A 26,524-nucleotide genomic window follows, 5' to 3' on the forward strand; every position below is an offset into this window, starting at 1 on the left:
GGGAAACTGAAAATTAGCTGTTATTGGCAGAGGTTTGGATCTCTTTCTTATTGGTCTATTAACTATATTACTGCCTGGTGATGTCACCAGGCAGGCCAAAACATCATCCCACCAAAACAAAGCGGCCTTTTCCAACAGCTCTTCCACTAAAAGGACATCATTATAATTTTCACAGTATTATCCCAAGCTTATAGTGTGGAAATATATATAAAATACAGGAAAATCCCGTTTGACTGCACCGGGCCTTTAAATAGTCGAGTCTAATGTCTCCTGTGTTTGTGTGCAGGTGGACCTGGAGCCAGAGGGCAAGGTGTACATACTCATAGCACTCAATGGCTCCTTCATTGATGGTAAGAGTTTTTCACTGTATCTCACACTAACCCTCTATCTATTTCATCCATAGGTGGCATTACTTTCTATCTCTCCCTCCCTCTCTTACACTGAGACAGCATACATTCTTTCAACTCCTTAAATATTCAGTAACATTTTGTTCTATTCGACCCTCCTCCCTCTAAAGTTAAGTCTGTCTGTCTGGCTGCTTCAACACAGCCACTGATGCAGCTGATAACTAACAGGCTGTCAAACAGACATTCGGCGTCACAAAAACCTGGTTGTGTGTATGTGTGCGCGTTTGTGCATGCCTGTGACTGACTTACTGTAAGACATACTGTAGATGCTTTGACTGATGGGAATCCTATCTCCTTTGTTTCCTTTCAGATAGAACATTGTGCTTTTATCATCCATATTTCCTGTCTGAATAAAATACTCCCCTCTAGCAGTTTGTATAGTGCTCTGCCGTGGTTTTATCACCACTGAAAATCATCAAGACCTTATCTAAACTGTGAAATAATACATATTAAACCCTAGTTCTTCCTGTGGCAAATCAAACATCATTCAATAGCTGACAATTGAGTACCATTCTCAGTGTAGTACTCCACCATCTGTCTCTCTGACGGGTGTCGGGACTCTAAAACATACAACTTTCCGCTGTTCGTATGTGGTTTTAGCACCTCACAAATATAAAAATAGGTCAACTATTACTCTAGACAGACACACACGCACACAGACATACACACTCACCTATAGACACGCACACACTCATCCATAATACCATACATGATATGATCAGTGGCATGTATTCATGGATGCCAAGGGAAGCCAGGCTTCCCCCAAAAATGTACCAAGAAAAAAAACATAAAATAAACTCCTTCAAGACTGTTGGAAAGGCATTCCAGGTGAAGCTGGTTGAGAGAATGCCAAGAATGTGCAAAGCTGTCAGGGTGGCTATTTGAAGAATCTCAAATATAAAATAGATTTTGATTTGTTAAACACTTTTTTTTGGTTACAATATGATTCCATGTGTGTTATTTCATAGTTTTGATGTCTTCACTATTATTCTACAATGTAGAAAATAGTCAAAATAAAGAAAAACCCTTGAATGCGTAGGTGTTCTAAAACTTTAGACTGGTAGTGCAGTCTCTCTGTGTTTCATAAATTTCCTTCAATTCACAAGAGGCTGAACGTATCTCACCGGAGAAAGCATCCTAGCGAACAAAACAGCGCCCCTCTGTCTCAGTATGTGTATCTATGTGATGCTGTCTGGTCAGAAAGAGTATGACATTGTTGCCGCCCGTAATATTGAATGCAAGGGAAGCCAGCAAGTATTTTGCATCCCTTGATAATAGCCAATCAGCTATTAAACTGAGTGAGCTCAGCTTTGAATGGTCCTGGCGCAACAAAAACATTTTCCAAGGGAAGACAGTTTGGATTTGGCTTCAGACCAATCCCATCACAGGCCAATCATCATTACTGACAGAAAAAAACTTGTTGTTGTGTTGTTCTCCGGTGGCTAGCTAGCTAAAATCGTCCCTTTCCTAAATTAGCCATGGATGGAGATAGGGATTTGGACTTAATTCTCCATACTGGCCAATCATTAAAACAGTGATTCTGATCCAACCATAAATTCGTACATTGTGCCCCTGGCCTTAGAGGATGGAAGTTCAATGTGTAGCTAGATTGTAGTATGCTAATGTTAACTAGCTGGCCATGAAAGGAAGTTAGGAAGTTAGCGAGCAAGTATTTTAGCCAGGTAGCCTAGGTCAACAAAAACGAAGTGTTTACTGTGTGACAGTCATAGACCGTTTAGGCAACATGAAGGGAGAGAAATACTCCTCAGAATCAGTTTGAAAGAAATAAGCTTTTTGTGCTTATTGAACATTTCTGGGATCTTTTGTTTCAGCTCATGAAACATGGGACCAACACTTTCCATGTTGCGTTTATATTTTTGTTCACTGTAGTTGTCACTCTATTAGACTAAGCATAGGTGATAAGATGTTGAAATTGAAATGGTGCTGGAATAGGGGAGACAGCTCCAGTTTTCTTTGCGACTTGCGGTAACTCTCTGTGGCTCTAAATAAATAGTTGTTTAGTAGTGTGAAAATGTCAGAAACATTACCTTGCTCTACCATGCTGTAGGTCATGTAAATGTTTGCTACATGCAATATGTTTTGTGGACTTCTCCGGTTTTGTAATGAAACATGTGTTGTTGACTTTATTCTGCCACTGTGTCTTTATTGCCTCGTGCCTTAGGCCTGTATGTCATGGTGGTAAGGCATGTGAACTAACAGGTTATAGAGCAATCAACGCATTTATCACAACACCGGTTGTAGTATGGCTTTTTTGTCTTGGATTGGTTTCCCTGGTGATTTTTACCCACGCACCAATTTTTTTAAATATTTTTATTTCACTTTTTATTTAACCAGGTAGGCAAGTTGAGAACAAGTTCTCATTTTCGACCTGGCCAAGATAAAGCAAAGCAGTGCGACACAAACAACACCGAGTTACATATGGGATAAACAAACGTACAGTCAATAACATTGAAAAATCTATATACTGTGTGTGCAAATGTAGTAAGATTAGGGAGGTAAGGCAATAAATAGGCCATAGTGGCAAAATAATTACAATTTAGCAATTAAACACTGGAGTGGTGGATGTGCAGAAGACGATTGTGCAAGTAGAGATACTGGGGTGCAAAGGAGCAAAACAATAAATAACAATATGGGGATGAGGTAGTTGGGTGGGCTATTTACAGATGGGCTGTGTACCGGTGCAATGATCGGTAAGCTGCTCTCACAGCTGCTTAAACTTAGTGAGGGAGATATAAGTCTCCAGCTTCAGTGATTTTTGCAATTCGTTCCAGTCATTGGCAGCAGAGAACTGGAAGGAAAGGCAGCCAAAGGAGGAGTTGGCTTTGTGGGTGACCAGTGAAATATACCTGCTGGAGCACATGCTATGGGTGGGTGGTGCTATGGTGACCAGTGAGCTGAAATAAGGTCGGGCTTTACCTAGCAAAGACTTATAGATGACCTGGAGCCAGTGGGTTTGGCGACGAATATGAAGCGAGGGCCAGCCAACGAGAGCATACAGGTCGCAGTGGTGGGTAGTATATGGGGCTTTGGTGACAAAATGGATAGCACTGTGATAGACTACATCCAATTTGCTGAGTAGAGTGTTGGAGGCTATTTTGTAAATGACATCGCCAAAGTCGAGGATCGGTAGGATGGTCAGTTTTACGAGGGTATGTTTGGCAGCATGAGTGAAGGATGCTTTGTTGCGAAATAGGAAGCCGATTCTAGATAACATTTGTGATTGGAGATGTTTAATGTGAGTCTGGAAGGAGAGTTTACAGTCTAACCAGACACCTAGGTATTTGTAGTTGTCCACATATTCTAAGTCCAGAGTAGTGATGCTAGACTGGCGGGCGGATGCGGGCAGCAATCGGTAGAAGAGCATGCATTTAGTTTTACTTGCATTTAAGAGCAGTTGGAGGCCACAGAAGGAGTGTTGCATGGCATTGAAGCTCATCTGGAGTTTTGTTAACACAGTGTCCGAAGAAGGGCCAGAAGTATACAGAATGGTGTCGTCTGTGTAGAGGTGGATCAGAGAATCACCAGCATCAAGAGCGACATTGATGTATACAGAGAAAAGTTTCGGCCCGAGAATTGAACCCTCTGGCACCCCCATAGAGACTGCCAGAGGTCCGGACAACAGGCCATCCGATTTGACACACTGAACTCTATCTGAGAAGTAGTTGGTGAACCAGGCGAGGCAGTCTTTTGAGAAACCATGGCTGTTGAGTCTGCCGATAAGAATGCAGTGATTGACAGAGTCGAAAGCCTTGGCCAGGTCGATGAAGACGGCTGCACAGTATTGTCTTTTATCGATGGCGGTTATGATATTGTTTAGGACCTTGAGTGTGGCTGAGGTGCACCCATGACCCGCTCGGTAACCAGATTGCAAAACGGAGAAGGTACGGTGGGATTCGAAATGGTCGGTGATCTGTTTGTTAACTTGGCTTTCGAAGAATTTAGAAAGGCAGGGTAGGAGAGATATAGGTCTGCAACAGTTTGGGTCTAGAGTGTCTCCCCTTTGAAGAGGGGGATGACCGTGGCAACTTTCCAATCTTTGGGGATCTCAGACGATACAAAAGAGAGGTTGAACAGGCTAGTAATAGGGGTTGCAACAATTGCGGCGGAAAATTTTAGAGAGGGTCCAGATTGTCTAGCCCAGCTGATTTGTAGGGGTCCAGATTTTGCAGCTCTTTCAGAACATCAGCTATCTGGATTTGGGTGAAGGAGAAATGGGGGAGGCTTGGGCAAGTTGCTGTGGGGGTTGCAGAGCTGTTCACCGGGATAGGGGTAGCCAGGTGGAAAGCATGGCCAGCCGTAAAAAAAATGCTTATTGAAATTCTCGATTATCGTAGATTTATCGGTGGTGACAGTGTTTCCTAGCCTCAGTGCAGTGGGCAGCTGGGAGGAGGTGCTCTTATTCTCCATGGACTTTACAGTGTCCCAGAACTTTTTGGAGTTTATGCTACAGGATGCAAATTTCTGTTTCAAAAAGCTAGCCTTTGCTTTCCTAACTGCCTGTGTATATTTGTTCCTAACTTCCCTGAAAAGTTGCATATCGCGGGGGCTATACGATGCTAATGTAGTACGCCACAGGATGTTTTTGTGCTGGTCAAGGGCATTCAAGTCTGGAGTGAACCAAGGGCTATATCTGTTCTTAGTTATACATTTTTTGAACGGGGCATGCTTATTTAAGATGGTGAGGAAAGCACTTTTAAAGAATAACCAGGCATCCTCTACTGACGGAATGAGGTCAATATCCTACCAGGATACCCGGGCCAGGTCGATTTGAAAGGCCTGCTCGCTGAAGTGTTTTAGGGAGCATTTGACAGTGATGAGGGGTGGTCGTTTGACCGCAGACCCATTACGGACGCGGTAATGGTTCTATCTTGGCAGTGATCGCTGAGATCCTGGTTGAAGACAGCAGAGGTGTATTTAGAGGGCAGGTTGGTCAGGATGATATCTATGAGGGTGCCCGTGTTTACGGATTTAGGGTTGTACCTTGTAGGTTCCTTGATAATTTGTGTGAGATTGAGGGCATCTAGTTTAGATTGTAGGATGGCCGGGGTGTTAAGCATATCCCAGGTTAAGTCACCTAACAGTATAAAGTCTGAAGATAAATGAGGGGCAAATAATTCACATATGGTGTCCAGGGCACAGCTAGGGGCTGAGTGGGGTCTGTAACAAGCAGCAACAGTGAGAGACTTATTTTTTTGAAAGGTGGATTTTTAAAAGTAGAAGCTCAAACTGTTTGGGCACAGACCTGGAGAGCATGACAGAACTCTGAAGACTATATCTGCAGTAGATTGCAACTCCACCCCCTTTGGCAGTTCTATCTTGGCGGAAAATGTTGTAGTTTGGGATGGAAATTTCAGAATTTTTAGTGGCCTTCCTAAGCCAGGATTCAGACACGGCTAGGACATCAGGGTTGGCGAAGTCTGCTAAAGCAGTGAATAAAACAAACTTAGGGAGGAGGCTTCTGATGTTAACATGCATGAAACCAAGGCTTTTACGGTTACAGAAGACAACAAAAGATTGTGCCTGGTGAATAGGAGTGGAACTGGGGGCTACAGGGCCTGGGTTAACCTCTACATCACCAGAGGAGGAGTAGGATATGGGTACGGCTGAAGGCCAATAACACTGGTCGTCTATTGCGTTGGGGACAGAGAATAAAAGGAGCAGATTTCTGGGAGTGGTAGAATGGATTCAGGGCATAATGTTCAGACAATGGTATGGTAGGATGTAGAGGTCGACCGATTAATCGGAATGGCCGATTAATTAGGGTCGATTTCAAGTTTTCATAACAATCGGAAATCGGTATTTTTGGACGCCGATTTGGCCGATTTTTATTTTATTTATTTATTTATTTGTTTTTTTATAACAAACATTTTTTTTAGACCTTTATTTAACTAGGCAAGTCAGTTAAGAACACATTCTTATTTTCAATGACGGCCTAGGAACGGTGGGTTAACTGCCTTGTTCAGGGGCAGAACGACAGATTTTTACCTTGTCAGCTCAGGGATTCAATCTTGCAACCTTATGGTTAACTAGTCCAACGCTCTAACCACCTGCTTTACATTGCACTCCACGAGGTTACGCGAATGCAGTAAGAAGCTAAGGTAAGTTGCTAGCTAGCATTTAAACTTCTCTTATAAAAAAACAATCAATCAATCATAATCACTAGTTGATGGTTGATGATATTACTAGTTTATCTAGCCTGTCCTGCGTTGCATATAATCGCTTAGGTACACGTTGCTCCAACCATAAACATCAATGCCTTTCTTAAAATCAATACACAAGTATATATTTTTAAACCTGCATATTTAGCTAAAAGAAATCCAGGTTAGCAGGCAATATTAACCAGGTGAAATTGTGTCATTTTGCGTTCATTGCACGCAAAGTCAGTGTATATGCAACAGTTTGGGTCACCTGGCTCGTTGCGAACTAATTTGCCAGAATTTTACGTAATTATGACATAACATTGAAGGTTGTGCAATGTAACAGGAATAACATTTTGTTTTCGAGATGATAGTTTCCGGATTCGACCATATTAATGACCTAAGGCTCGTATTTCTGTGTGTTATTATGTTATAATTAAGTCTATGATTTGATAGAGCAGTCTGACTGAGCGATGGTAGGCAGCAGCAGGCTCGTAAGCATTCATTCAAAATAGCACTTTCGTGCGTTTTGCCAGCAGCTCTTCGCAATGCTTCAAGCATTGCGCTGTTTATGACTTCAAGTCTGTCAACTCCCGAGATTAGGCTGGTGTAACCGATGTGAAATGGCTAGCTAGTTAGCCAGGTGTGCGCTAATAGCGTTTCAAACGTCACTCGCTCTGAGACTTGGGAGTGGTTGTTTCTCTTCCTCTACGTGGGTAACGCTGCTTTGAGGGTGGCTGTTGTCGATGTGTTCCTGGTTCAAGCCCAGGTAGGTGCGAGGAGAGGGACGGAAGCTATACTGTTCCACTGGCAAGACTAAAGTGCCTATAAGAACATCCAATAGTCAAAGGTATATGAAATACAAATCGTATAGAGAGAAATAGTCCTATAATTCCTATAATATATACAACATAAAACATCTTACCTGGGAATATTGAAGACTCATGTTAAAAGGAACCACCAGCTTTCATATGTTCTCATGTTCTGAGCAAGGAACTTAAACGTTAGCTTTTTTACATGGCACATATTGCACTTTTACTTTCTTCTCCAACACTTTGTTTTTGCATTATTTAAACCAAATTGAACGTTTCATTATTTATTTGAGGCTAAATTGATTTTATTGATGTATTATATTAAGTTAAAATAAGTGTTAATTCAGTATTGTTGTAATTGTCATTATTATAAATAAATAAAATCGGCCGATTAATCGGCATCTTTTTTTGGGGGGGTCCTCCAATAATCGGTATCGGCGTTGAAAAATCATAGTCGGTCGACCTCTAGTAGGATGTGAGTACAGTGGAGGTAAACCTAGGCGTTGAGTGACGATGAGAGAGGTTTCGTCTCTTGAGGCACCAGTTAAGGCACGTGAGGTCTCCGCATGTGTGTGGGGTGGGACAAAAGAGCTACAGTGGGGGGGGAAAGTATTTTGTCCCCTGCTGATTTTGTATGTTTGCCCACTTACAAAGAAATGATCAGTCTATAATTTTAATGGTAGGTTTATTTGAACAGTGAGAGACAGAATAACAACAAAAAAATCCAGAAAAATGCATGTCAAAAATGTTATAAAATGATTTGCATTTTAATGAGGGAAATAAGTATTTGACCCCTCTGCAAAACATGACTTAGTACTTGGTGGCAAAACCCTTGTTGGCAATCAGAGGTCAGATGTTTCTTGTAGTTGGCCACCAGGTTTGCACACATCTCAGGAGGGATTTTGTCCCACTCCTCTTTGCAGATCTTCTCCAAGTCATTAAGGTTTCGAGGCTGACGTTTGGCAACTCGAACCTTCAGCTCCCTCCACAGATTTTCTATGGGATTAAGGTCTGGAGACTGGCTAGGCCACTCCAGGACCTTAATGTCTTCTTGAGCCACTCCTTTGTTGCCTTGGACGTGTGTTTTGGGTCATTGTCATGCTGGAATACCCATTCACGACCTATTTTCAATGCCCTGGCTGAGGGAAGGATGTTCTCACCCAAGATTTGACGGTACATGGCCCCGTCCATCGTCCCTTTGATGCGGTGAAGTTGTCCTGTCCCCTTAGTAGAAAAACACCCCCAAAGCATAATGTTTCCACCTCCATGTTTGACGGTGGAGATGGTGTTCTTGGTGTCATAGGCAGCATTCCTTCTCCAAACACAGCGAGTTGAGTTGATGCCAATGAGCTCCATTTTGGTCTCATCTGACCACAACACTTTCACCAGTTGTCCTCTGAATCATTCAGATGTTCATTGGCAAACTTCAGACGGGCATGTATATGTATTCTTGGGCAAGGGGGACCTTGCGGGCGCTGCAGGATTTCAGTCCTTCACGGCATAGTGTGTTAACAATTGTTTTCTTGGTGACTATGGTCCCAGCTGCCTTGAGATCATTGACAAGATCCTCCCGTGTAGTTCTGGGCTGATTCCTCACCGTTCTCATGATCATTGCAACCCCACGAGGTGAGATCTTGCATGGAGCCCCAGGCCGAGGGATATTGACAGTTCTTTTGTGTTTCTTCCATTTGCGAATAATCGCACCAAATGTTGTCACCTTCTCACCAAGCTGCTTGGCGATGGTCTTGTAGCCCATTCCAGCCTTGTGTAGGTCTACAATCTTGTCCCTGACATCCTTGGGGAGCTCTTTGGTCTTGGCCATGGGGGAGAGTTTGGAATCTGATTGATTTCTTCTGTGGACAGGTGTCTTTTATACAGGTAACAAACTGAGATTAGGAGCACTCCCTTTAAGAGTGTGCTCCTAATCTCAGCTTGTTACCTGTATAAAAGACACCTGGGAGCCAGAAATCTTTCTGATTGAGAGGGGGTGAAATACTTATTTCCCTCATTAAAATGCAAATCAATTTATAACATTTCTGACATGCGTTTTTCTGGATTTTTTGTTGTTATTCTGTCTCTCACTGTTCAAATAAACCTACCATTAAAATTATAGACTGATCCTTTCTTCGTCAGTGGGCAAACGTACAAAATCAACAGGGGATCAAATACTTTTTCCCCCCACTGTATCTAAGGCATTTTGAGCGGGACTGGGGGCTCTACAGTGAAATAAAACAGTAAGAACTAGCCAAGACAGCAGTAGACAAGGCATATTGACATTAGAGAGAGGCATAAAGCAATCACAGGTGTTGATCAGGAGAGCTAAGACAACAACGGGTAAATGGCGATGAATGGGCAGAGCGGATTGGTTAGGACATACAGGACCTGAGTTCGAGGCTGGGGCCGACAGGTAAACAAAATGAGGTACCGTGTTATTGAAACAGTACAGGGGGCATCAGCTGTGTAGCCGAGTGATCATAGGGTCAAAAGATCAGCAATAGGTGAGTCAGGGTGCTGTTCGGTAGTCACTACTACGCTAGGCGAGCAGGGTACACAGCGTTCAGAAAAGCTAGCGTGCCGGAGCTAGTAGATGGTTCTTCGGCAACATCGTAACAGAATAGCCTGTTGAGACCTCCTCGGACGGTTACGTCGGTAGACCAGTTGTGATGGATCGGCGGGGCTCCGTGTCGGCAGTTAAAGGGTCCAGGCCAATTGGAAAAATAGGTATTGTAGCCCAAGAATTGGCTGAAGGACCTCTTTGGCTAGCTTGGAGATGGGTCTAGCTCGAGGCTAGTTCCAGGCTAACTGGATGCTTGCTTCTGGACAGAGACGTTAGCCAGGAGTAGCCACTCGGATAGCAGCTAGCTAGCTGCGATGATCCGGTGTAAAGGTTCAGAGCTTGCAGTTGGAATCCCAATACTGTCTGACCCCCATCCCATTCTGTACTCATGTTCTAAGATGACGCCACAGGGAATGTGAAGGTGTTTAAGCAGTTCAACAGGAAGAGGCAGGGGGCCGTGAAACGCAAAATTCACCAGGTCAACGGACACAAGTTCATGTCCACATTCCTTCGGCAGCCCACCTTCTGCTTCCACTGCAAAGAGTTCATCTGGTAAGGACACACACAACATATATTTTACTATCCTTGAGGGGACCTAAAATTGGTTTCCATTCATTTTCCCTAACACTAACCTTAACTCCTAACCCTAATTGTAACCCTAAGCCTAATCCTCTTTGGGAGAATGTTCCTTGATTTGCTATCCTTGTGGGGACTTTTGGGGATTTCCGGAACCCACAAGGGTAGTAATACAAGACCACACACACACTCCACTGCCCTCACCTCATAGAGTTCATCTAACATGTTACACATAGTGATAGTATTGTCGATTGTTTATAATAGAAACAGCCCATTACAATATAATTCATATGTAAACAGTATGCTTTGCATGATTCCTGACTCAGGTCTTCTGTTACAGGGGTGTTTTTGGGAAGCAGGGTTACCAATGCCAAGGTGAGTGACCCTTTTTCTCCTTTTCACTGCTTTCTTTCTTGGGTCTTTCTTTCTGCTCAAACCCCCAGTCATTGTTTTCTCTCACTCTTATTCACACCATTTCTGTGACCACCAGCCCACTCAGAAAGGAAGTCAGTGCTACGCCACAGAGACTGAGCTCTCTCTCACACGGCCTGTTTTTATTATTGAGCTGCTGAACCCAAAACCCAATGATCTCACAGTGCCCGGCCTCTATCTCAAATAATTAAGCCACATGCTCTTTCTCAGAAACAATTTATTAAAATCCCCAGTAGGAAGCTGATGCCTTTGTCAGGGTTTCTTTCACACTTAACAGCTCTCTTAATGAAAGACATGGTTTGATTGTTGTTTTGATTCATTCTGTCTGTTTTCCAGTATGCACTTGTGTGGTTCACAAGCGATGTCATCAGTTGGTTGTCACGGTGTGTCCACGCATGAAGAAGCCTGTCAAGGAGCCGGTGAGACAACATACAGAGACAAGCCATTTGAACTTTAACACCATACCCCTATTACACTACAATAACGCTGTAACAGCTCTGTCATGTCATTTCTAGAACACCCACCCCTCCATATTCCAAAAATCACTCTCTCATCAATGGAATGTGTTCTGACAATGCACCTGTACCTGAAATACACTATTTTGAATATCCGGGGGATTCAAGAGTCAAAATAGGCTGTTCTACAGGTGCATTGTGCATCAGCTGATAGATACAGATCCAGTCAGATGGCCTTCAGATGTAGATGTATGATAAATAGATCTTTATTCAGCAACTGTGTCAGTCAGGGACCCTGCCCCGGATGCTGTTTGTGCTGAGTTGTTGTGGGTGAACAACATCAAGCTACTGAATACAGATGTAGGCTCTTAATTTGATCACCCTGTTGCAGGAGAACTGCAATGCAGGTTTAAAAAGGCTTCTGAAGTTTGTAATTTCCACTTTGAAATTTCAGACTTTATTTTCCCTTAAAATGTCCATTAATTATAATCCACATAATAATTCACATTTCCTGTTGCTGCAGGATAGTTTTTCTGCTGTAGCAAACTGGCATAATGACATGATGCCATATGATGGTTTGCTTGAGGACACACTGCTACCTGCTGGCTGTGTGGTTTATAACATGCAGTATTTACATTCAGTCCCCCATTCAAACCGAGGTCAATGCAGTGGTGGGAAAAGTACTCAATTGTCATACTTGAGTAAAAGTAAAGATACCTTAATAGAAAATTACTCAAGTGAAAGTAACCCAGTAAATTGTAGCTCAGTTGGTAGAGCATGGTGTTTGCAACGCATGGTGTTTGCAACGCCAGGGTTGTGGGTTCGATTCCCACGGGGGGCCAGCACAGAAAAATAAAAATGTATGAAATGAAATGTATGCATTCACTGCTGTAAGTCGCTCTGGATAAGAGCGTCTGCTAAATGACTAAAATGTAAAACATGTAAATGTAAATTACTACTTGAGTAAAAATATTAAAGTATTTGGTTTAAAATATACTTAAGTATCAAAAGTAAATGTAATTGCTAAAATATACTCAAGTATCAAATGTAAAAGTATGAATCATTTCAACTTCCTTATATTAAGCAAACCAGACGCCACAAATGTCTTTATTTAAAAAAAATTATGAATAGCCAGGGGCACACTCCAACATAATTTACAAACAAAGCATTTGTGTTTAGTGAGTCCGCCAGATCACAAGCAGCAGGGATGGCCAGGGATGTTCTCTTGATAAGTGTGTGAATTGGACCATTTTCCTGTCAAAATGTAATCTACTACTTTTGGGTGTCAGGGAAAATGTATGGAGTAAAAAGTACATTATTATCTTTAGAAATGTAGTAAAGTAAAAGTTTCCATAAATGGTAAAGTATAGATACCCCCACAAAACTACTTAAGTAGTCCTTTAAAGTATTGTTTACTTAAGTACCTTATACCACTGGGTCAATGTGATGACATGCTGATAAATTCTCATTCACAGACCACCAACCAAGGCTTCAGTATCAACGTCCCCCATAAGTTTAACATCCACAACTTTAAGGCTCCCACCTTCTGTGACCACTGTGGTTCTCTACTGTGGGGCCTTGTCAGACAGGGTCTACACTGCAAGAGTAAGATTCTTTCTCTCATTTCTTATATTCTTGCTCTCTTGCTCTCTCAGATGTTTATAGGTAGGTGTTCCATTTTCATGGCTTATTAACATGTACTTCCTGTCTGTTGTGTGTCTGTCCTCTGCAGTCTGTAAGATGAACGTACACATCCGCTGTAAGGGCAACGTAGCACCCAGCTGTGGGGTCAACAGTGTGGAGCTGGCCAACAAGCTGGCAGAGATGGGCCTGCAGGCTGGGGGGCTCTCCAAACGCAACTCACTGGTACGCTAACTAGATGAAAAAAGAGAGCGGGAGAGGAAGAGATAGTGTGCCAAGTTAACCCACACATACAAACCACAGGAGGTTGGTGGCACCTTAATTGGGGAGGACAGGCTCGTGGTAATGGCTGGACCGGTGTAAGTGGAATGGTATTAAACAAATGGTTTCCATGTGTTTGATGCCATTCCATTTGCACCGTTCCAGACATTATTATGAGCCGTTATCCCCTCAGCAGCCTCAACTGATTCACACACGTTCGTAAATATATACACTAATGTTGGAGTCATTGAAACTTGTTTTTCAACCACTCCACAAATTTCTTCTAACAAACTATAGTTTTGGCAAGTCGGTTAGGACATCTACTTTGTGCATGACACAAGTAATTTTTCCAACAATTGTTTACAGACAGATTATTTCACTTATACGTAATTCACTTATACGTAATTCACTGCATCACAATTCCAGTGGGTCAGATGTTTACATACACTAAGTTGGCTGTGCCTTTAAACAGCTTGGAAAATTCCAGAAAATGATGTCATTGCTTTAGAAGCTTCTGGTAGGCTAATTGACATCATCTGAGTCAATTGGAGGTTTACCTGTGTATGTATTTCAAGGCCTACCTTCAAACTCAGCGCAACTCAGTGCCTCTTTGCTTGACATCATGGGAAAATGAAACGAAATCAGCCAAGACCTCAGAAAATAAATTGTAGACCTCCACAAGTCTGGTTCATCCTTGGGAGCAATATCCAAACGCCTGAAGGTACCACATTCATCTGTACAAACAATAGTACGCAAGTATAAACACCATGGGACCACGCAGCCGTCATACCGCTCAGGAAGGAGACGCGTTCTGTCTCCTAGAGATGAACGTACTTTGGTGCGAAAAGTGCAAATCTATCCCAGAACAACAGCAAAGGACCTTGTGAAGATGCTGGAGGAAACGGGTACAAGAGTATCTATATCCACAGTAAAACAAGTCCTATATCGACATAACCTGAAAGGCCGCTCAGCAAGGAAGAAGCCACTGCACCAAAACTGCCATAAAAAAGCCAGACTATGGTTTGCAACTGCACATGGGGACAAAGATCGTACTGTTTGGAGAAATGTCCTCTTGTCTGATGAAACAAAAATAGAACTGTTTGGCCATAATGACAATTGCTATGTTTGGAGGAAAAAGGGGGAGGGGAGGCTTGCAAGCCGAAGAACACCATCCCAACCGTGAAGCACGGGGGTGGCAGCATCATGTTGTGGGGGTGCTTTGCTGCAAGAGGGGCTGGTGCACTTCACAAAATAGATGGCATCATCAGGCAGGAAAAGTATGTGGATATATTGAAGCAACATCTCAAGACATCAGTCAGGAAGTTAAAGCTTGGTCGCAAATGGGTCTTCCAAATGGACAATGACCCCAAGCATACTTCCAAAGTTGTGGCAAAATGGCTTGAGGACAACAAAGTCAAGGTATTGGAGTGGCCATCACAAAGCCCTGACCTCAATCAGATTAGAACATTTGTGGGCAGAACTGAAAAAGCATGTGCGAGCATGGAGGCCTACAAACCTGACTGAGTTACACCAGCTCTGTCAGGAGGAATGGACCAAAATTCACCCAACTTATTTTGGGAAGCTTGTGCAAGGCTACCTGAAATGTTTGACCCAAGTTAAACAATTTAAAGGCAATGCTACCAAATACTAATTGAGTGTATGTAAACTTCTGACCCACTGGGATTGTGACGAAAGAAATAAAAATTGAAATTAATCATTCTCTCTACTATTATTCTGACATTTCACATTCATAAAATAAAGTGGTGATCGTAACTGACCTAACACAGGGAATTTTTACTAGGATTAAATGTCAGGAATTGTGTGGAAAAACTGAGTTGAAATGTATTTGGCTAAGGTGTATGTAAACTTCTGACTTCAACTGTACATACATACTCTGTTGTCCCTCAGTCCCCTGGAGGGCAGGGCCAGGAGCGGGCCCTCAGTGTGAGGAGGGAGAGTGGAAACCCTCAGCAGCAGACCAGACGGCTGGGTATCTCTGACTTCACCTTCCTCCAGGTGTTGGGCAAGGGCAGCTTCGGAAAGGTGAGACAATAGTGATACACTATAGAGTGATACCACAAGGGACTGTGTGAGGGTGTAGAGTTGGGTAATTAATGTGTGCGTGGTTTATTCTTATTTCAGGTGATGCTGGCTCGGTTGAACAGCAGTGAGCGGGTGTTCGCAGTTAAGGTGCTGAAGAAGGACATAATTCTGCAGGATGATGATGTTGAGTGCACTATGACAGAGAAGAGAGTGCTGTCACTAGCTGGCTGCCACCCCTACCTCACTCAGCTCTACTGTTGCTTTCAGACACTGGTGAGACACGCACACATTCTTACATTTACAGTTGACTGCAGTCACACAATATATATATTTGCTGTAATGCCTAGATTGTCCTGTTGAGGGCAGCAGTGCCCTAACGTTATCTGAGTGCGAGAGGTTAAATTGAGTGTGACGCAGTGTGAAAAGCCATCTGGATGCCAGAGCTATTCTACCACCCAGAGCCTGCTCTGCTTTAGTTGTTTGAACCCTCGCTGGTCTACTTCAATGTGGATGAAAATCGAGCAGTGTTGAGTGATGGGTTTACTCTGGCTCCTAGACACAGCTTACTATGTATACCTCAGCTGCCCCCAGACCACACTCTATCTTCACTCCATAGTTCTGTCTTCTTTGAGGGGGAGTTACAGTACTTGATATCTTAACAATGCAAATTGTAGCTGTACCTCATTTCTCACAGAGCCTCTCTACACCATTCATATCCATGATCAATCCAGTTCGGTTACTTGTCAATATTTTACCAATGACATCAAGTTAATCTAAGACATGCTCAGTAGATAAACACAGTAAGGGCTCTATAGTCTTTACCTACCTAGTGTGCTGCAGTTGAACAGAACACCTTGTGCTGGCTAGTCATGTCTGGTACATTTATGGCCATACAGTACTGCACTACGTGTTCCACAGGGAAGTGTTTTTTTCCTGCTCCCATATTCTGGAACATACCTGTGCCTAACCTGTAATGAGAAAAATGATTTATGTATTTGCACAGTGTACATTGCTTAAAATGGAGCTGGAGAAGAAGGCAGATGTTTTACCTGCCCCCAACCGATTGTGTTTATTTGCGTTGTTTGTAACTTATTTTTTTACTTATTTTGTATATAATGTTGCCGCTACCGTCTCTTATGACTGAAAGAACTTCTGGACATCAGGACTGCAATTACTCATCACGGACTGGCAGAATCCTTTTTTTCCTTTAACGAGTCTGACGAGCCCGACGCGAACGATATACTTTTTTCTCGGGAACAGGCTCAGATCCCTGTGATTTACGTGAAGAGGAGGCGGAGAAAAAGGGGCTAGAGGGTGGGCTGCCTTCTGAGAATTCGTAGGCCATCGAATAAACCCCCACTTCCTTCCATTATGCTAGCAAACGTGCAATCTTTGGACAATAAAATAGATGACCTACGCGGAAGATTAAACTACCAACGGGACATTCAAAACTGTAATATCTTATGCATCACGGAGTCGTGGTTGAACGACGACACTCAACATACAGCTGGCTGGTTATACGCTACACTGGCAGGACAGAACAGCGGCGTCTGGTAAGACAAGGGGCGGCGGACTATGTATTTTTGTAAATAACAGCTGGTGCACGATATCTAAGGATGTCTCGAGCTATTCCTCTCCTGAGGTAGAGTATCTCATGATAAGCTGTAGACCACACTATCTACCTAGAGTTTTCATCTGTATTTTTCATAGCAGGTTTACATACCACCACTGTCAGAGGCTGGCACTAAGACAGAAATGAATGAGCTGTATTCTGCCATAAGCAAACAAGAAAACGCTCACCCAGAGGCAGCGCTCCTAGAAGCCAGGGACTTTAATGCAGGGAAACTTAAATCCGTTTTACAAAATTTCTATCAGCATGTTAAATGTGCAACCAGAGAGAAAAAAACTCTGGACCACCTTTACTCCACACACAGAAGCATACCAAGCTCTCCCTCGCCCTCCATTTGGCAAATCTGACCATAATTCTATCCTCCTCATTCCTCCTTACAAGCAAAAATTTAAGCAGGAAGCACCAGTGACTCGATCAATAAAAATGTGGTCAGATGAAGCAGATGCTAAGCAAAAGGACTGTTTTGCTAGCACAGACAGGAATATGTTTGGGGATTCCTCCGATGACATTGAGGAGTACACAAGTCACTGGCTTCATCAATAAGTGCATTCAAGGAGTGGGACTCTAAACCGGAAGATTATAAGAAATCCAGCTATGCCCTCCGAAGAACCTTCAAACAGGCAAAGCATCAATACAGGACTAAGATCAAATCATACTGACACTCGTCAGATGTGGCAGGGCTTGCAAACCATTACAGACTACAAAGGGAAGCACAGCCCAGTGACATGAGCCGACCAGACGAGCTAAACTACTTCTATGCTCTCTTCGTGGCAAATAACACTGAAACATGCATGAGAGCACCAGCTGTTCCGGAAGACTGCGTGATCACGCTCTCCGCAGCCGATGTGAGTAAGACCTTTAAACAGGTCTACATTCACAAGGCCACAGGGCCAGACAGATTACCAGGACGTGTACTGCGAGCATGCGCTGACTAACTGGCAAGTGTCTTCACTGACATTTTCAACCTCTCCCTGTCCGACTCTGTAATAGCAACATGTTTTAAGCAGACAACCATAGTGCCTGTACCCAAGAACGCCAAGGTGACCTGCCTAAATGACTACCGACCCGAAGCACTCACGTCTGTAGCCATGAAGTGCTTTGAAAGGCATGTCATTGCTCACATCAACACCATTGTCCCAGAAACCCGAGACCCACTCCAATTTGCATACCGCCCCAACAGATCCACAGATGATGCAATCTATATCGCACTCTGCACTGCCCTTTCCCACAAGGACAAAAGGAACACCGATGTGAGAATGCTATTCATTGACTATAGCTCAGCATTCAACACCGTTGTGCCCTCAATGCTCATCAATAAGCCAAGGATCCTGGGACTAAACACCTTCCTCTGCAACTGGATCCAGGACTTCCTGACGGGCCGCCCCAGGTGGTAAGGGTAGGTAACAACACATCCGCCACGCTGATCCTCAACACAGGGGCCCCTTAGGGGTGCGTGCTCAGTCCCCTCCTGTACTCCCTGTTCATTAATGACTACACGGCCAGGCACGACTCCAATACCATCATCAAGTTTGCTGATGACACAACAGTGGTAGGCCTGATAACCGGGAAGACAGCCTATAGGGAGGAGGTCAGAGACCTGGCCGTGTGGTGCCAGGACAACAACCTCTCCCTCAACGTGATCAAGACAAAGGAGATGATTGTGGACTACAGGAAAAAGAGGACCGAGCACGCCCCCATTCTCATCGATGGGGCTGCATTGGAGCAGGTTGAGAGCTTCAAGTTCCTTGGTGTCCACATCACCAACAAACTAACATGGTCCAAGCACACCAAGACAGTCGTGTGAGGAGGACACGACAAAACCTATTCGCCATCAGGAGTCTGAAAATATTTGGCATGGGTCCTCAGATCCTCAACAGGTGCACCGTCGATAGCATCCTGACTGGTTGCATCATTGCCTGGTATGGCAACTGCTGCTCTTTAATTACTTGTTACTTTTATATATTATTCTTATCCATATTTTTTTTAACTGCATTGTCGGTTAGGGGCTCGTAAGTAATCATTTCACTGTAAGATGCATTCGGCGCATGTAACTAATAACATTTTATTTGATTTGTATTTTCCCATTGGTATCAGGGAGTCGTGGCTCTGCAGTGACAGCCACATGAATCTGCTATATGGGCTCGTGAAATTAAATGTTATTGGTCACAGATGTTAATGTGAGTATAGCGAAATGCTTGTGCTTCTAGTTCCGACAGTGCAGTACTATCTAACAAGTAATCTAACAATTCCCCAACAACTACCTAATACACACAAATCTAAAGGGGTGAATGAGAATATGTACATATAAATATATGGATGAACGATGGCCGAGCGGCATAGGCAAGGTGCAATAGATGGTATAAAATACAGAATATACATATGATATGAGTAATGTAAGATATGTAAACATCATTAAAGTGGCATTGTATAAAGTGATTAGTGATCCATTTATTAAAGTGGCCAGTGATTGGGTCTCAATGTTGGCAGCAGCCTCTCTGAGTTAGAGATTGCTGTATAGCAGTCTGATGGCCTTGAGATAGAAGCTGTTTTTCAGTTGCTCAGTCCCAGCTTTGATGCACCTGTACTGACCTCGACTTCTGGATGGTAGCGGTGTGAACAGGCAGCGGCTTGGGTGGTTATTGTCCTTGATGATCTTTTTGGCCTTCCTGTGACATCGGGTGCTGTAGGTGTCATGGAGGGCAGCTAGTTTACCCCTGGTGATGCGTTGTGCAGACCGCACCACCCTCTGGAGAGCCTTGCGGTTGAGGGCGGTGCAGTTGCCGTACCAGGCTGTGATACAGCCCGACAGGATGCTCTCGATTGTCACCCAAAACCCTGACAACTTTTACAGATGCACAAGACTCATTTCTTCAGCCTCCTATCTGTGTGGGTGGACCATTTCAGTTTGTCTGTGATGTGTACGCCGAGGAACTTAAAACTTTCCACCTTCTCCACTGCTGTCCCTTCGATGTGGATAGGGGGTTGCTCCTTCTGCTGTTTCCTGAAGTCCACGATCATCTCCTTTGTTTTGTTGACGTTGAGTGAGAGGTTGTTTTCCTGAAACCACATTCCGAGTGCCCTCACCTCCTCCCTGTAGGTTGTCTCGTCGTTGTTGGTAATCAAGCACACTACTGTTGTCTGCAAACTTGATGATTGAGTTGAAGGCGTGAATGGCCACGCAGTCGTGGGTGAACAGGGAGTACAGGAAGGGGCTGAGCATGCGCCCTTGTGGGGCCCCAGTGTTGAGGGTCAATGAAGTGGAGATGTTGTTTCCTACCTTCACCACCTGGGGGCGGCCCATCAAAATCCAGGACCCAATTGCACAGGGTGGGATTGAGACCCAGGGCCTCCCGCTTGATGATGAGCTTGGAGGGTTCTATGGGGTTGAATGCTGAGCTGTAGTCAATGAACAACTTTCTTAACAGTATTCCTCTTGTCCATTTGGGATAGGGCAGTGTGATGGCGATTGCATCGTCTGTGGACCTGTTGGGGCGGTATGCAAACTGAAATGGGTCTAGGATGGCCGGTAAGGTGGGAGTGATGTAATCCTTGACATGTCAATCAAAGCACTTCATGATGACAGAAGTGAGTGCTACGGGGCGATAGTAATTTAGTTCAGTTGTCTTTGCCTTCTTGGGTACAGGAACAATGGTGGCCATCTTGAAGCATGTGGGGACAGCAGACTGGGATAGAGAGCGACTGAATACAGTGGGGCAAAAAAGTATTTAGTCAGCCACCAATTGTGCAAGTTCTCCCACTTAAAAAGATGAGAGAGGCCTGTAATTTTCATCATAGGTACACTTCAACTATGACAGACAAAATGAGAAAAAAAATCCAGAAAATCACATTGTAGGATTTTTTATGAATTTATTTCCAAATTATGGTGGAAAATAAGTATTTGGTCAATAACAAAAGTTTCTCAATACTTTGTTATATACCCTTTGTTGGCAATGACACAGGTCAAATGTTTTCTGTAAGTCTTCACAAGGTTTTCACACACTGTTGCTGGTATTTTGGCCCATTCCTCCATGCAGATCTCCTCTAGAGCAGTGATGTTTTGGGGCTGTCGCTGGGCAACACGAACTTTCAACTCCCTCCAAAGATTTTCTATGGGGTTGAGATCTGGAGACTGGCTAGGCCACTCCAGGACCTTGAAATGCTTCTTACGAAGCCACACCTTCGTTGCCCGGGCGGTGTGTTTGGGATCATTGTCATGCTGAAAGACCCAGCCACGTTTCATCTTCAATGCCCTTGCTGATGGAAGGAGGTTTCACTCAAAATCTCACGATACATGGCCCCATTCATTCTTTCCTTTACACGGATCAGTCGTCCTGGTCCCTTTGCAGAAAAACAGCCCCGAAGCATGATGTTTCCACCCCCATGCTTCACAGTAAGTATGGTGTTCTTTGTCCTCCAAACACGACGAGTTGAGTTTTTACCAAAAAGTTATATTTTGGTTTCATCTGACCATATGACATTCTCCCAATCCTCTTCTGGATCATACAAATGCTCTCTAGCAAACTTCAGACGGGCCTGGACATGTACTGGCTTAAGCAGGGGGACACGTCTGGCACTGCAGGATTTGAGTCCCTGGCGGCGTAATGTGTTACTGATGGTAGGCTTTGTTACTTTGGTCCCAGCTCTCTGCAGGTCATTCACTAGGTCCCCCCCGTGTGGTTCTGGGATTTTTGCTCACCGTTCTTGTGATCATTTTGACCCCACGGGGTGAGATCTTGCGTGGAGCCCCAGATCGAGGGAGATTATCAGTGGTCTTGTATGTCTTCCATTTCCTAATAATTGTTCCCACAGTTGATTTCTTCAAACCAAGCTGCTTACCTATTGCAGATTCAGTCTTCCCTGCCTGTTGCAGGTCTACAATTTTGTTTCTGGTGTCCTTTGACAGCTCTTTGGTCTTGGCCATAGTGGAGTTTGGAGTGCGACTGTTTGAGGTTGTGGACAGGTGTCTTTTATACTGATAACAAGTTCAAACAGGTGCCATTAATACAGGTAACGAGTGGAGGATAGAGGAGCCTCTTAAAGAAGAAGTTACAGGTCTGTGAGAGCCAGAAATCTTGCTTGTTTGTAGGTGACCAAATACTTATTTTCCACCATCATTTGCAAATAAATTCATAAAAAATCCTACAATGTGATTTTCTGGATTTTTTTTCTCATTTTGTCTGTCATAGTTGACGTGTACCTATGATGAAAATTACAGGCCTCTCATCTTTTTAAGTGGGAGAACTTGCACAATTTGTGGCTGACTAAATACTTTTTTGCCCCACTGTATGTCCATAAACACACCAGCCTGCTGGTGTGTGCATGCTCAGTGCATGCTCTGAGGACGCGGCTAGGGATGCCGTCTGGGCCAGCAGCCTTGCGAGGGTTAACACGTTTAAATGTTTTGCTCACGTCGGCCACGGAGAAGGGGGGGGGTGCAGTCCTTGTTAGCGGTCCGCAACAGTGGCACTGTATTATCCTCAATGCGGGCAAAGAAGGGGTTTAGTCTGGAAGCGTGACGTCGGTGTCTGGGACATGGCTGGTTTTCTTTTTGTAGTCTGTGATTTCCTGTAGACCCTGCCACATACGTCTCGTGTCTGAGTCATTGAATTGCGACTCCTCTTTGTCCCTGTACCGGCATTTAGCTTGTTTGATTGCCTTGCGGAGGGAATAACTACACTGTTTATATTCAGTCATGTTCCCAGACCTCTTTCCATGGTTAAATGCGGTGGTTCACGCTTTCAGTTTTGCGCGAATGCCGCCATCCATCCGTGGTTTCTGGTTAGGGTAGGTTTTAATAGTCACAGTGGGTACAACGTCTCCAATGCACTTCCTTATATACTCACTCACCGAGTCAGCGAATGGGTCGGTGGTGTTCTCTGAGGCTGACCGGAACATATCCCAGTCCGCGTGATCAAAATAATCTTGAAGCGTGGATTCCGATTAGTCAGACCAGCGTTGAATGGTTCTAGTCACTGGTACATCCTGTTTGAGTTTCTGCCTAAAAGATGGTAGGAGCAAGATGGTGTCGTGGTCGGATTTGAGGAAGTGAGGTCGGGGGGAGGGCTTTGTATGTGTCCTGGAAGTTAGAGTAGCAGTGATCGAGTGTATTACCCCCGTGAGTACTGCAATCAATATGTTGATTGAATTTAGGTATCCTTGTTAAAATCCCCAGCTACAATAAATGCAGCCTTAGGATATATGGTTTCCAGTTTACATGAAGTTCCTTGGGGGCCGTCGTTGTGTCTGCTTGAGGGGGAATGTACACAGCTGTGACGATAACTGATGAGAATTATTTTGGGAGGTAATATGGCTGGCATTTGATTGTAAGGAATTCTAGGTAGGGTGAGCAGAAGGACTTGAGTTCCTGTATGTTGTTATGATTACACCATGAGTCGTTAATCATGAAGCATAAACCCCCGCTCTTCCCAGAGGGGTGTTTATCTCTGTTTGCGCGATGCATGGAGAAGCCCGGTGGCTGAACCGATTCCCGACAACATATCCCGAGAGAGCCATGTTTTCGTGAAACAGAGAATGTTACAATCTCTGATGTCTCTCTGGAAGGCAACCCTTGCTCAAATTTTGTCTACCTTGTAGTCAAGAGACTGGACATTGGTGAGTAGTATACTCTGGGCGATGTGCACGTCTACGGAGCCTGACCAAGAGGCCGCTCCGTATGCCTCTTCTGAGGCGCCGTTGTTTTGGGTCGGCTTTGAGCCATTGTCCTGGGTGCTGGTCCAAACAGAGGACCCGCTTCGGGTATGTCCTATTCCTGGTTGTAATGTTGGTAAGTTGATGTTGCTCTTATATACAATAGTTCTTCCCGGCTGTATGTAATAAGACTTAAGATTTCCTGGGGTAACAGTGTAAGAAATAATACATAAAAAAAACTAAATACTGCATAGTTTCCTAAGGACTTGAAGCGAGGCGACTATCTCTGTCGGCACCATTTTGTATAGTAGGGTAATAGACAAGAGTTTGACGTCACTTCCTCCTTGACATAAGGAACTTGGTATGTCCTCAGACATGTAGAGCTGTTGTGGAGAAAGTTGGGATTCGTTCTTGTGTATGTACGAAAGGAACCATTGTCCCTGTGTTGTAGGACCGCCTGTTCTTTGTGATGGAGTTTGTCAACGGCGGCGACCTCATGTTCCACATCCAGAAGTCCAGGAAGTTTGAGGAGGGCCGCGCTTGCTTCTACACTGCCGAGATCACCTCTGCACTCATGTTCCTGCACAGCAAGGGCATCATCTACAGGTCCAATATGCACACACACACACACACACACACACACACACACACACACACACACACACACACACACACACACATATGCTCTTATATAGACAGCTAACCTTGTCATTGAAGTGATGCCAAGGTGGCAGGTGACTGGTTCTAATCCATCTAGATTAGTGTGTGTGTGTGTGGTCTTTTTACAGGGTGATGGCCAACACAACGGTCTCTCTGCCAAACCTCATGTTGATAAAGGTGTCAGCAGCATGTGAGCGGCTACGCTAAATGTTGAGTTTATATTTAGATAGCCCTCCATGTCAGCGCCACATAGTATGACTGCTAGATTGATGTGACGAGCTAACGTCTTTTCCTGGAAATACCCTAACCCTAGTACACCAGGTCTTGCTCTATAACAGTACTATAGACCTTGTGGTGACTTCTCAACATATAGTCCCAGATGTAACCCAAGTGTATTATGTAACCTAATCACCTTCTTGTCTTAGCTACTGTATCTCTTTCTCGTGAGCTTTCACCTCGAGGAAAAGGGCTCATTATCAGCCTATCAGGGGCATTAAAATGGAGCAACAAAAGTATTTTGCAAAAGTGCTTTAACCTCGATTTTAGACCATTAATATTATCTTAAATCAAAGACCAGTGCTAATAGTACCCTATGTCAACATGTTACAGACCACAAGGTCCCCTCCTTGACTAGTCCTTAATCTCTTTAGGTTTGCTTACTGTGCTGTTAGTCATTCTTACATAGTTGAAGTCCAGAACCACACAGAAATTAACTAACCACTAATATGTAAATGGTTTGGGTCAGTAAGTCACCAACTATTCCCTCTACTAGTACTTCCCGCTCCCTGTACTATAGGGAAGCACTTGGTTCCTCTCTCTACGGCTGCAGCTGTTTCCCAATCACCAGTTGGAGATGTGATTCACAGCAGATCAAGTCAGCATGCGGCAGACATTCAGAGTGCACTGAGATGTTTCCAGCATGGCAGTTTGACCCCAAGGTCATGAACACACTGTGACTATGACCTACATCTCATAGACAAAGGTCTAATATCTCTAATATCTAAGTTAGATTCACTGCCCAGCCGTGCCTTTCACAGGAAGTGATGAAGAGGAATTAAGTGGATGAGGTAGAGACTGAGGTTGGAGTAGAGAGTAAACAACAACTGAGATAAACCAGAGGACAGGAAGCAGGCAGGGTTTGTGATTAAGTGGAGGGTAATTCTCATAGTAAAACGGTGTCATTGGACTCGAGCCTGAAAACCCCACCACCCACTGGTCACAAACTGTTTGAATCAACGTTGTTTCAACCTAATTTGTCAACGTATTGTGACATGGAATCTATGTGGAAAATACATTGGATTTGAAAAAGTAATCAACTGTTTTGAGGGTTAAATTTCAACCACAGGATTATGTCGTCATTGTAACCAATTTCCAACATAAACAAACCTGGTATGAAATATGTTGAATTTGAAACATCAGATCTTCAACTTTATATCCACTACATACCATCACCTCCTACTGGAGAGTTGATCTACAGGTATTCATTTGGTCTCCCATCCAGGGTTTTAACCAGGCCCAGTTTAGCTTTTATATTTGTCACTGACTACTACCAATGTGCTATTGTTAGAATTATTATTGAGAGCTCTTAATAACTAAATATATTCACTGCTATCAAAGTCATTCCAAAACGTAGGTCTAACAGAGCAAATTGAAATGTAACTGTACTTGTATAAGTCATATCATCAATATGTAGGCCTATATAGTATTTGCAAAGTCATCACCAGCTATTATTTCCATTCAATCCAGGGTTCAACAAAAATTTGACAATACATATAGGCCTAGGGTTTCAAGCTTTGGTTGATTTCAAATGTAATCTTAAAGTTAATAATTAGGACTAAGTCAAGTCATACTTTTATTTAAACTGCATTTAAAATTGATTTAGTTCTGTTCATTAACTTGTTTGAGATGGCGACATAAATCCAACATATCCAGTTTGTCTACAAATTAATAATTTATATAGAATTTTTGTTGGTTGTCAACGCAATCAAATATCAACATTTTGAAGGGGATAGTTTCATCAGTACCTTTGACTTAGCCTGGCTTTAATTCCAGTTTGTCTACAAATTAATAATTGGTATGTTGGATTCACGTCTCCATCTCAACCAAGAATCAAAGTTAAAAAATATGACTAAATCACACTTTATTTAAAGTGTATTTAAAGTTTGATTTGATTTAGTCCTATTCTTTAACTTAGATTTGTGGTTGAGATGGAGATGTGAATCCAACACATCAATTATTAACTTG

The 26,524-nt window shown here is 43.5% G+C and overlaps 1 protein-coding gene across 2 annotated transcripts in view; it reads left to right on the top strand.

Annotated features, from left to right (window-relative positions):
- Positions 1-26,524, top strand: part of prkcha (protein kinase C, eta, a) — a 55,337-nt gene that overhangs the window by 11,280 nt on the left and 17,533 nt on the right. Inside the window, exons 2-10 of one of the 2 annotated variants that reach the window (XM_014210725.2) lie at positions 287-350; positions 10,333-10,486; positions 10,851-10,885; positions 11,279-11,361; positions 12,873-13,002; positions 13,130-13,263; positions 15,208-15,342; positions 15,442-15,615; positions 24,072-24,226. In XM_014210725.2, the coding sequence (XP_014066200.1) occupies positions 287-350; positions 10,333-10,486; positions 10,851-10,885; positions 11,279-11,361; positions 12,873-13,002; positions 13,130-13,263; positions 15,208-15,342; positions 15,442-15,615; positions 24,072-24,226 (1,064 nt within the window). The remainder of the gene's footprint in view (positions 1-286; positions 351-10,332; positions 10,487-10,850; positions 10,886-11,278; positions 11,362-12,872; positions 13,003-13,129; positions 13,264-15,207; positions 15,343-15,441; positions 15,616-24,071; positions 24,227-26,524) is intronic. The other variant, XM_045723509.1, reaches the window with a different exon arrangement.

Source organism: Salmo salar, chromosome ssa09 (genome assembly GCF_905237065.1).
Source record: "Salmo salar chromosome ssa09, Ssal_v3.1, whole genome shotgun sequence".
Classification (NCBI taxonomy): domain Eukaryota; kingdom Metazoa; phylum Chordata; class Actinopteri; order Salmoniformes; family Salmonidae; genus Salmo; species Salmo salar.